Source organism: Saccoglossus kowalevskii, chromosome 15 (genome assembly GCF_978046115.1).
Source record: "Saccoglossus kowalevskii chromosome 15, keSacKowa6.1, whole genome shotgun sequence".
Lineage (NCBI taxonomy): Eukaryota > Metazoa > Hemichordata > Enteropneusta > Harrimaniidae > Saccoglossus > Saccoglossus kowalevskii.
The window spans coordinates 35,245,703-35,258,858 of NC_140655.1; the positions used below are offsets into that span (position 1 = coordinate 35,245,703).

General features: G+C 34.2%; 2 protein-coding genes across 7 annotated transcripts in view; one reads left to right on the forward strand and one right to left on the reverse strand.

Moving 5' to 3' along the window:
• Positions 1-4,387, reverse strand: part of LOC100374277 (E3 ubiquitin-protein ligase MIB2-like) — a 112,840-nt gene extending 108,453 nt beyond the window's left edge. For both annotated transcript variants that reach the window (XM_085490761.1, XM_085490760.1), the window contains exon 1: positions 4,265-4,387. The gene's annotated coding sequence lies outside the window, so the exon portion shown is untranslated. The remainder of the gene's footprint in view (positions 1-4,264) is intronic.
• Positions 4,388-10,317: 5,930 nt separating this feature from the next.
• The window catches only part of dvl (dishevelled, dsh homolog), a 109,548-nt gene continuing 106,709 nt past the window's right edge, over positions 10,318-13,156 (forward strand). For 4 of the 5 annotated variants that reach the window (XM_085508261.1, XM_085508262.1, XM_085508263.1 and 1 more), the window contains exons 1-2: positions 10,318-10,591; positions 11,428-11,497. In XM_085508261.1, coding sequence (XP_085364387.1) covers positions 10,428-10,591; positions 11,428-11,497 — 234 coding nt within the window. In that variant the 5' untranslated portion in view covers positions 10,318-10,427. The remainder of the gene's footprint in view (positions 10,592-11,427; positions 11,498-13,156) is intronic. The other variant, NM_001165021.1, reaches the window with a different exon arrangement.

Genomic DNA, 13,156 nt, shown 5'->3' on the forward strand with positions numbered 1-13,156 from the left:
TTTGTAAAATGAAATTCTTACAAACGCCTCCAAATCAAAAATGTTACAAGTAGACAATTGTTTTGTGCATGACTATTATTCTGGAAACAAAGCGCATGCATGTAGACAAAGTATTTTTACTGAATATATAAGCAATTTTTGTTATTATTTATATACAATAATGAAGGAAATATGCTTTTTTTCATCCATAAATGAAATGAATAGACACAAGAGTTCAATCAATGATTTAATCAGTCAGAATGGGAATCAGACATGAAATGTTCTTTTATTGATCATTTTTTGTTGAAAAGCTTTTTTCACTCTGACAGTAACTATATATACCGGTAGTTGTAAATAAGAAAAATTTATTTTAAAAATGTTAGCAAAAACAAATAACTCTTTTGAGTCCAATCACTTTTTATCAATAAACAACAATACAATATTTTCACCTGTTCAGTTTCTATCTCCAATTTCATCAGAAGAAAACAACATAATTTTGATGACTAGTGTTGACTATCAAAAGATGGGGAAAGTTAAGCTATTTACACTATAATAGATATAGTCTATGTGGGTATTCAATATTAATTTAAGTTACACTATCCGCATAGATGAAATTTGAAAAATAGAATGTATAACAGTATGTATAAATTTTAAATCAAACCAAAGGTGGGAGCAAAATAAGTATTAGTTTCAGAAATGATTTCTATCAAGTATTTATATAAAAAAAAAACTACACAATTACTATAATTTTAAAAATAAAACCAATACCAACACTTATTGCAAGTGCATCTTCTAATAGTGAACATAAAAATTACTGCATTTGTTTCATACTGGACATTAAAATATGACACCTCTGCATAAGGGCAACTGCTATTACTGTACTTTCCCAGTCATAGGCCCAGGGGCCTCAACATGTAAAAGCATAAAAATGAATTAAGGTCTTAAGAATTGGCCTATACTGGACAAGCAACAAGGCCCTTAGGTATGGTTTAACTCATTATCGTAGTTGTCCGAGTATAAACCGCTCCAAAGAAAACGGCAAATTGATGAAAAATTAGGAGGGGGATTATAAACGGATGAAAGTTAAAACTTCTCTCGAAGTTAAATAAATGACTTTCTCTCCGGTATTGTAAAATGCTGTAAATTTGGAGGGGGCTTACATGTATACTCAAAGAACTACGGTAATGATATTACACATATAACCTCTTCTCTGTTTTGTTGAAAGGTTTTTGTAACCCAGATATTCGATTTCTAATCACAAAGATTTTTAGATCACGTCTGATAAGCAGTCAATTCAAGAAAGACGGATCAACAGAACTGATCGACCCAAAGTTAACATATGGACCATTACACAACACTACGCAACACTGAACATTGACAGGAGACATAAACAAAAAACAGGAAGTGAATAAACTTAATTATCATCCTGACAAGTTTTGCTGCAAAAACAGCAAATTAGCTGAAAATAGTCTACTGATGAGGTCAAAGTGTGACCAGGTCACTCCAGAGATCCACTGTAGTACCAATTTTATAATAATATACTACTAATAGCTTGCCGGCTAATATTACACTAGTATGGTTCTACTTTATTCTCAGAAATACTATATAGCTAACTTTAATTAATAGCTAACTAGTCATATCAAAAATAGAATAGCAATAGGAAATAGAGGCACAAAGAACTATTTCAATGTCATGGACAACATGAAGATGTAACAAAAGGTTGTTATCGCAATTTAAGGGTATTCGCAAAGACAACACTTTGTGAAAGTCACTGTGACTCATCGAAAAAAAAAAAACATAGATTTTTACTGACTTGCGTGAATAGTGAATAAATAAATTTTAATTTTATCTGTCGTGTTATTGAAATACAAGTTAAACTAAAGTTGAATGCAATTGACTATTAATTTAAGTTACTTCTGTACCAGAAGAAATTATTAATATTCAGCTGCCTAAGAAGTCCAACTCCATGCCCCCTAGCTGTGACAATGTAATCAACTTCACATTGTGATAGTTACAAAAGTCAAATTTTTGACAAGGGAAATTTACATTTTGATGCATTCACAGTCAGTAAGTGACATTGTCCAAAAAACACAGTGCAACAAAAAGATGAATTTATTGTTTTTAAAGCAATAGTCAATACGACAACGGTACATGTATAAGAATTTATAATAATAATACATAATATATATTTATGTTTTCGTACATTGATTTATCAGGATGGTACTATTCTACTGTGATTTATCAAAACTTTGCACATATCAATTCCCACATGGATTAATCAGATAATACAACAGCAGTCAAAGCTACTGTACCATCTGAATAAACATCGTAACAATACAGGGCTGACATTGGCAATTTTATCTTGGATGTGAACTTCACCCAACACAAGTCATTTGAATGCCATTTAGTTCCAGTACTTGGCTATTACACTAATGTCAATATAGAATTACATTAATGTTTTATTTTCATAAAATAAAACTTTTGCTTAACGGCAGCATATACTGCTATATTTCTGCAAGACGTATTTTTTAAAAAAATTTCAATGCAGGTTTCAAATGTTCACTGGTATCTATTTAGAGAAGAAATGACAGAAAAATGTCATCCTTTTCATAATAAAACTTAACAACTTACAACTTTTTTATGTGCAGTATCAGTTTATCATAAAGTTTGTTACCAAAATGTTCATATATTCCACTGCTAAAATAACAACAAAGATAAGATCTACAAACAACAACACCTTAATGTTTTGTTATCAATAAATTACTCAGTGTGAAAGTTACTGTTAATAAGGCGTTTTACTGTACTCAATGTTATTATTGTCATGGTGATGACATCCACTGTTGATCAAAAGTTGAATTAATTAATTTACAGCCTATCAAGTTTTTTTGAATATACTTGAGTACAAAAATAACCCACTCAGAAAAGATCATAAAACATTATTGCTGCCACAGGTACTCACAACAAATAACAGAATTCAGATAATAGAATTCAGATACATTTCAATAACACAATGTTGTGTAAGTACAACCAAACTCTAACGATCAACAACATGTACTTGGACCAATTACCACAATGTACCAAATTTATATAAATTGTATATTTATGAAAATATATTTTTTTTTTTATTATTAAAACATTAAAAGATTAGGCATAGTGTTAATATTGGAATGGTTTTCCTTACCATGCCATCATAATTACTAGTAACTCTTTTTCTAATAATGCCAAAATAATTAAAAGTCACTCTCAGGGGGGTGGAGTCAAAATAGATATATGAATGATGATAAACAATAAGAATACAATTTAAATACATGTACTGACACTTTCTCTCAGCTGAAAGAATAGGGTTTCTCACTGGGTGTGGTCTAGCTGCATTGTCAATGGGAAGCCAAGAGTGGTGGAGGATACACCAAAGGTGAATCATCGGGAAATGTCTTACTACGAACCTGATACACGGTAGCATAGCTAGGAAGCCATCAACTGATAACTATGTTGGTGTATTGCCCCTTGGCATACTCCAAAATTGCTGCCAAGTTCTTTTAATTATTCAATTCATATACCGTTTTATATGCTCAATATGGCACTGTCAAATCCGGCACAATGTCTTAATCCGTTCTATTTTAAATACCCTTTGATTGAAGCGCATAACGCATTTAATTTTTTAGAGATATCTGTTTATGTTTCGTTGTGACCTTGTGCTATCTCAGAGGGTAGCCAAGATATACATATCGAGGTGTCACGGGGGTTAGATCACGTACAGAGCATAGATACACAGATACCATCAAAGCAAATCACTGGCCAGCTGGTCATTCGTCGGTTACGCCTCGCTGAATTTTCTGGCACGACAAGAACATTTTGAACCAGTGTTTGTGCCAGTTGTCTGAGGTCAGCAGCAACCGCGGCTTCACCGGAGGTGCACAGGAAGCCAATTAAAAGAACGACAGAATGCCTATACTACGCAGCGTGCTTATAATAGACAATTTAAACTTTTAGACACGTACAACGGCAACGTGCGCTCATCACAAGAGTTCGAATCAACCATCAAACGACATGTCGCCGACAGCGCAGAGAAATTGTGAGACGTGCACTGAATAAATCAATAAAATCGAAACACAGCAGATAGAGGTAGAATTCACGTTGTAAAACACGGTTAACGCAGTTCGAGTGCTATCATACGAAGTACATATATATACTTGTCCACTGTTTTGATCACCGCCGATGTCAACATTAACAGAACGAATTAATACGTTTTAAATAATACGTGAGACCCAGCATAAAGTCACCTCACCTGCAAAATGTTAAAGCACAGTTACAATGTGCTATTTTCTGTATAAACTTGTCACTTTACCAAAAAACCAAGGTCTATTGTACCAAGCCCGTCTCATTCTCGATTTCCGCAAAATATTTCCGCCATTTTGGAAATCTGACTACAATGTAACTGAGCATGCGTAAAATGAACAAAATGCCCGGATGTAATCAAGTTACAGTAACTCGTGATTTGAAAACATATTTGGTACATCTTTAGATTTTTCATAACTAATTTGTACGCTTAAAACCACATATTCCTAATGATCAGTATAGGTAATTTTAAATTAAAATATTGGAAACCTACTAGATGTACAAACGTGTAACTACAATATTCTTTTGATAAAGTGCTGAAGGCAAGACCCCAGTTTGTCTGAATTGTATGAACTAACGCGGATTGGCGATGAAGCCCTAACAAACCCACTGATGGGGAACAATGCGAATTTTCTAGCAGAATAACTCGGGATTAATTGGTTCGTTTTAAAAATCGACGGAAACATATTTTGTACGTCCTTTTTTACGTGAATCGCGGTTTAATTGTTATAATTGTTGTTGTGTGAGTGCGGCGTCTCTGTGCCCCATAAGGCATTCGAACTATGATGTACGGATATGCAGTACCAGTAAAACCGATAAACTTCCGGAAGATTTATCCGTAAATGAAAAATTTCTCAGTTATTTTTCCAAATAAATTACTAACAGTTGCATTTCTTTCGAAGTTTCGAAGCAGTTTTTAGCAGGCACACATTAAAGCGCTACAGGCTTCGCGGCGCGTCGTTTTCGATACGTAAGTCTATAACTGTATTGTTACGCGGAATTCAAACACGCTTTAAGATAAAAAAAAAAATATTGTTGTTATATGACAACAGTACCCACAGAAAGTGTCTGGACATGTGATCTTTAAGCACAAGGGTACTGCCTATTGGAAAGAATATTACTGTAATTGCCACAGAATATCGAAAAGTATGCGAATGTATGCTTCATATTTACATATTTGACATAAAAGGAACGAAAAAGTAAAATAAATATATGAGTTCATCGTACACAGTATGAAGAATGCCAATGATACAATAGAATAAACAGATAACAGTGTTATAATATTTGCCATTGGCGGAAAATATTGTAATTCTCAAAATGTTGCTCGTCTTTCAGCTTGAAGGTAAATTTTCGGTGTTTATAATAACAAAATTTCATTTTGGTTTATTGGGAACTACAGTTAAATAGTATAATAACAGTGAAAAAAGTCTAAACTGTCGATTAATACTGCCCATTTTTGTCTACCGACGCCAAATAGTGTCACTCATATGTGAGCCAACAATCGCACACGTGTCAAAAACACATGGTTATCATGTTTCCATTAACGCATAGATAATCATTGATACACACCATATTTGGGAGCACAATGACACGTGACCCATAAGAAAAATAAAATACAAATTTTACAAATCAATCTGTATGAAAAATTGTTGAATTTATTGTATTTTCATTTATTATGTTAGTATTTTCCACAGTAGAGAATCCCGCAAAAAATATTGGTTATTTTATGTGCCGAGGAATGGCGTGATTTGGTTTGGTTCACCCTGACGATATCGATTTTCTCTTTTAGTGGTAAACGGTAAAGTTGTTCGACAACCACATTGTTTTAGTGTGACTATATAATCTTGTGGAAAGTAAATAAATGATTCGTCGCTTCTACTGATTTCTCCTGATATATTTTACAAGGTGTTATTTTGATGCGGCATTATCAATGTGGCACTGTACGGAAAGGGGGAAAACAAGGTTTGGGCTTTGATTTTCCATTCTGGTTTAATTGTTTGTGTTTTTGCAGAATTATCTCTGATCCTGTTTAGTGCCAAACAATTTAGGAGCAGAACAAAGTTGGTATGCAATTAACAAATCATCGCTTGTCAGAGCAATTATTAGTTTTCAAGTTGTTTGATCGTTGTATAATAAATTGCCAAAGTTACTGGCTGGAAACAAATAATAGTTTAGGTTGACAACATTCTAAAATATGTATTTTGTGTGAGCCTACTCACCTAATGCGATAATACCTCAAAAATCCATCTATTGAGGGCGCTATGATACCATGAAAATCCGGTAGTACTCCACCGAGCACAAATGTTCCACATAACTTACTATAAGTCGATACAATATGTTATTTATTTATTGAGTAACTAATCACTCTTACAAATCGGTTTTAATAACAACGATGTTTTTTTGTATACAAGTGGTGACCTCGGACTGGTGGTAAAGCCTACTCGTCCTAAACCATCAACTGTTTAAACGACTTGTAATAACTATACACCTGGGAGAAGACATGTCAAACCTAAACATAATATACATCATTACGTGATATCCTTGAAAAGGGTGGAGAGGCTGTAATGTCTGGCCCAAACCGAACTTTGCTTCACCATGATTCTTAATTTCTTATGTGAAATTTTCCAAATAGTCATCCGTCATTCAAAATATCAGAGATTCTCGGTTCTCGGATACTCTTTTTTCGCCAAATCCCCGCTAAACACCTCAGATATCTAGTTTGTTATTGATTATTGCTAATATTCAGTAAACTTACATTTCCATCTACTCTATAACTTCACCTACCTTTGAAGAACTCGGCGGCATCTACGCATGAGTATCACGCCCTCTCTGTCCACAACGCAAGATACATTTAAATGTGCGTTAATAAATGACTTCATGTTGTTTCATTCTGAAACAGGATATTATCTATCCAAACAAGACTGCTTTACAGTCACGTAAATAACTGATTGTGTAGTATGTATATTCATTGCCACGTGATCAATAATTATTATGTTATATTCTACGTATTTCATAAATAATCAAATCATATAACGAAAATAGAGGGCGTCCGGATAGGAGCGGAACATGGTACAATTAATTGCTAAATTTTACAAAAAAACTAAAATAAGTATGATACTGATATAACGTGACATATAATGTACGGTACTTCAATTCCCAGTCAGATAGACAAGTCACTACTTGTGGTTACACCTGTATTTTTGAACATGTGACCACAAAATGATATATTTTAAATTACGTATTCCTTTAGTTAGTTTTACCATAGACCCTCTTTTTAGAGGGTCTATGGTTTTACCCGCATCAACAATGCGCGTTCTTACATAGTATATACACGAACTGTATTAGAAAATTAGGAGAGCATGCGCATTAGTGTTGGCTAAAACATGTTGTTATCAAATATCGAAAGAGGTAGTCTAAGAACAAAAACTGACGTATTTGTCCCATACTGAGGTTGATAAAGAATATCATTCTCTACTTCCGGCCGGTGATCTACTTTCAGTACTTTTATTCTAAAATGCGACTAAATTGCCACAAAGGATACATTTAGTATGAAACGTGTGATATATTAGTGATGTACATTTAGTGTTAACACATATATTATTTAAAATATAAAATAACACGCGAACCCATGAATAACGTGGTTATATTTACTACAATTTTCTGAACCTGGTCAAAAACTTCCGGCGAACCCAATTTGACTAACCCCGAATCAACACGTGTGCGTAGGAACTAATATGGAATGTGTAATTGCGATTCGTGTATAATAGTAGCAACCCATGAACTGGAGATCTGTATCACATATATATCATCCTTTCGATACGCGATTCAATCAGCACATTGCATAAATTGAAACTCAAAAATACTTATTTGATGTAATTACTGTGAGTGGGTTTCTCGGCAAATGACGACAAATATCCGATCCGATTATACAGGTATGGCGCCAGTCTCATCAGGCAGTCGGCATTATCATCGAGCTAACAACTACTTGATTCTCTCAGATATTGGTTATTTTTAATATATAGGCATTTTATGTTTTGGGGATCACTTGCCTTAGACTTTTATTTTTCGGTTGGATTTCACCACCGGGTTTTAGAGGATCAGTCGTCTGTGGTACTGTGACGTGGTTGTTTTTCGCGGACACCAGATTCGACCAGGATACCGATTGTCAGGTCTTGTGGGAATTTGCTTTGTTTTTATGCTGGTCATCATTCCCGGGGTATGTGTGTGTTCGTTGTTTCCACTACCTTGACTATGTTTCTACTCTCATGGTCAATATTTTGATTGACAGAACACACCATCTTTAAGTGACCGTAGAATTATAAAGTGAAACAGAAGCGGGTTTGGTGGCTTTATTGGCCCTGGCCTTGTCTATTACTACTCAAGATGAACATAGTTGTCATCCTACTTTACATACAGGATGGAGTGACGTAAAACGTAGCAGTGACGTCATAAATCATTAAAAACCTGTTGGAAAGGTTTTTGGTATTTTCGTATTTATGTATAGTATTCATAAATGAAAATACTATTACCCAGCATTCCATTCCATTATGTTGTAGTTTGAGCTAATATAAGGGTATTGACGTGATTAAAGTTGGGGAACATCACAGCATCTTCAGGGAAAATATTACTTCTCCATTCAAAGTATTGGTGGCCATTTTGTCAATTTGAAAACATTTTTATCATAAATTATCATTTCTATGAAAATAATTTAGAGATCATAACTAGCAAAATACTTTCGTTTTGTCCCGGGTTTTAGAATTTTTTCCGAATAAACAACAAATGTCCAATTAAGTTATTATTGTGTACATTTCGTCCCTAATGTAACTCCTAACGTGACGTATACACTTATTTAGAAGATTACAGTATGCATGCCTAGACGTAATGCGAGTTGTTCGCTGACGAAATGGTTATCTACTTCTTTGAAAACAATGATTTTAACTTAAAAACTACAAATATATCATACTCATGTTTGTGTACACATTTACACACACACAATAAACATACCTGCCTCAGAAACGAATGGTAAGACCATTATGGCATTTGCAAGGACCGTATTATTGTATGTAGAACAACTTTTTTCTCTGATTCTTTTGCAGTGACCTTGGTTTATCCTTTATAAATAACTAACTACTCCTTTGTTTTCCTCAGTTTATTTCAGTTTATTTTATTTATTTGCGTTTTTTAAAAGATTTCCCGGTCATAAAAACAGATGTCATGCCAAAAGAGCAAACAAGCACATCTGAAAATATTGTAAGATTGTGGCCCGGGAGGTGTTAGCATCTTTTTCTCCCAGAAATGTGTTATCTCTAAACAAACATAATCTGAAATGGGACTTGCCATCTTTAACTGTTTTTTTTAGCAGTGGTGCTATTTGGTTACTTTAATGTATTTCATGTGAGGCTTATCACTCATAGCTTGTGTATCTTTATTTATAACATGAAGAAATAAGATTAAAACAATACAAATATACATCATATGACATTCCCGGAATTCAGACATTGGAGTGTCCAATGTTTAAACCATGTTCACAATAACTAGTATTACTAATTGAAGTCATTACACCAAGGTCATAATCAAATTAAATTTCGTCATGCAATTAAAGCCAAGCTTGAAAGCATGGGAGCTCAGAACAGAATTTATTATAGCAAATTATATAAAATTCACTGAATACAATTTTCACAAAATGTTATGGGACATTGTGTTGTAAGAGTGTAATTTTACATGTACGTATTAAATAGGCGTAATAAAAACAAAGAAATACAATTATACATGATGTTCATCGAAAATGCTGTTACAAGGTTTTTGAGGACAGGGGAACGTTTTTTTTTTTATTTCTGAAGGGGAGTTGAGCGATTCCCTGAGTGGCAGGTTATGAACAGCTTTCAATTTCCCCTCTTCAGTCTGACTAGCTCGACAGTCAACGTTTTAGACCTTAAAAATGCATTTTCCGGATTTTCAAGGTATATCACTCGTTGGCTCTCCCAACAAAGGTTCCGCCCAAATCCACAAAACGATTATCACGTGATTAACCGTCCCTAAAGCACTCCTTATAAACAATTATCTAAATTGTTTAGCAGCGCAAATCTCGAAACACCCGGTAGGAATGTGTTCCAGCAGCATGAGAACATATGCGTCAGTTTAAACGGTGGGGTGAGTTAAATAAATGTAACAGCCAATTGAGTAGAGTTGAGAATACGTCGATATCTCATTTGCATACTTGGAGGTGAAAAAAAGCTTGGCGAAGGAAAATAGGTGGCTCGAGAACTTGACCGTATACGCTTCTACACGGACTGATTGCCTAACTACCGGATTATTTCACTGTTTGGACCTCCATGATGGAGGAAACCAAAATAATATATCATATTGACGACGAAGATACTCCGTACTTAGTTAAACTGCCGATTCCTTCTGACCAAGTCACTTTGGCGGATTTTAAAAATGTACTTAATCGGCCAAATTACAAGTTTTTCTTTAAATCTATGGACGATGATTTTGGGTAAGTCTTCGCATATTTCACTGCTTTAGTGTATCAGCTATACGATGAGATGTATGTGTCATGTTCTTGTCGTTCTCATTCCTTGCACGGCAGTGTAAATTGCAGCTCTCTGTTCGCAAAATCAGCAAAGAAAATGGCCGCCTGCCACTATGTTGTATACACATTATCCAATTCAATTGTCTGTCTCTTGTCCGTGATACTGGCAAATGGCGACGAAAGACCATTATTTTCACCGCCATTACAGATTTCAAACATTATTTTTCTGTTGAAGAGTCTATCAAAAAGACTGATCTTTTAAAATGAGGGCTTATTTTCGAGATCGAAAGCCCCATATTCGATTGTTATTTGATGAAAGCGATCCCCGTTTGTGGAGGACTTGGGTATGGTGCGAGGTAGGGCCCCATAGGTCGGTGCCATTTTCCCTTATTTATTTACATTTCGATTGCGTATATTTATTCATAATGTTGTCTAGTATTCACGATGTCTTCGCCGCGCACGTAAACCGGTGATATTGCAAAACAATCGCATCACAAATCATCCTTGTATGTATGTATTATGACGGTCAACACAGCTTAGAATGAGAAAGAAGCCATTTTGAATTGGTGATGAGCTACGTCCCTGACACTGCTGTCAGAATGTGTAACTTTTCCCGTCCAACAAATGACACAATGCTTTACATCATAGATCTCATATATGTTTTAATAAAAAAAAAACATGATACACTTGTATTTAATTTTTCACATAATAATTTAATTTTGTAAGTGATACCCCAGTTAGTCACATCTGTCTACAAAGAAATACAATATTTATTTTTACATTGCACCTCTATGTTTCAGTGTTGTAAAAGAAGAAATTGTTGATGAGGACACCAAACTTCCATGTTTCAACGGCCGTGTTGTATCTTGGGTAAGTCAGAAAGTTTTCATGTAAAGAAGAAAACTGAAACTATCATTGAAATATTTTCAGAATCACCCACAGATACAGCTATCTTTGAGATCTATATTTTGTGTATTTTTGTGGTTTTATTTCTTTATTTACACTGACCATCAAAGACCTCTTTAGTTGTCCATAAAATGTTATATAAAGCTAATGTTTTATTTCTGTTAACAAAACAGTTGTATTGACCTGAAGAACATAGCTTGACCTCTAGTAAACCTGGAAACTGCAGTAAAAAAAATACTGTGTTATTTATAACTGCTGCAAATGTAAAAAGGCTACTCTTTTTTAGCCTGACTGTATAAAAGCATGTCAATGTCACATTTTATGACCAAGACAGACTGTAGGAATGTGATAATCCATAAAATTTATGATGTCATTCAGTAATTTGTGTGTTATTTTATGTGGCTACTGTTCATTTCAATGTGTATTTCTAGAAGAAGAAAAAAAAAATTAGGCATGCATTCTCTAGAGTTACCAGCTGTGCAACTCCCCACCTCGTTGGCCTTGAGTATGCCTGAGGCAATGTTTTTTGGAAACAAGCATTTGACACAGGCTGTGATTTTCACATTTCTGTAGGTCTGTGATAATTGCTGCTCCTTATTCCCTTAATTGCTATTATTATGGTGTTGCCATGATATTTAAACAAGGCTTGTAATTTGTAATCTGTGAAAAAATACAATTTTTCCAATAAAATACAATAGTATTAACCCTTATTTTTCCTGATTTCTTGAAATTGATATTGACGACCTTGATACAGCCTTGGTTACATTTGAATCATTAGTAGGAATCCATTGCTTGTCAGTTATGCCACTCAAATGCAATCAATTACTGAAAGGCACATTACAAATCATAGGAATAATGTTTGATTGTATCATATATTTTGTAGGTCAACAACCCCTATAAACGAGAAACTATTAATTTTATTTCTCATATATTTTGTTACTGTAGTTACTTTTAAGTTAAAATGTTTTTGATTAGCGTATTTATTCTTGATTTTGTTAGTGTCAAATTAGTTTGCTAAGTGTTAATTGCATTTGACAGAATTATGCCTGTGTTAGCATCTATGCATTGGAATTAGTGTTAGTGTCCTTCATTGACAAATGAAATTCATGGCTTTGCTATTTTTTATGTCTTCAACACAGCACCACTCCAACAAGCCCCATCTGAACTGACATGCATTTCCGATAATTCTTTGGGATTTTCAGTCACCGGATATGGAATTCATTCATTTGATGACTAATTTGTTGACTTCTTTTCATCACTGTGACAGCCATATCATACCAAGTATATGTCTCCACCTCCTTTTATAATAGTATCACCCATTTCAAAGCAAAAATGTACACAAAATTGGATTATCTGATGATGAAAATAGAGATGATTCTCTCTGTTGTGTGAGCTGCTATATAGGATTAACTGGCCGTTAGTGAAGCTCCTAATCCCAAGGGGCTGGTATACAAGCAAATTAGGTTGGTCAGCAGTGTGTTTTTAAAAATAACATCTCCCCTGCTTTCCATAGACATATGGAAGGAAGATAATACTGTGTTGCTGTATTGGAATCATATCTTTAGTGGAAGGTCATATAAACTAAAAACTTATTTATTAAATAATTTCATCATTATATGTTAA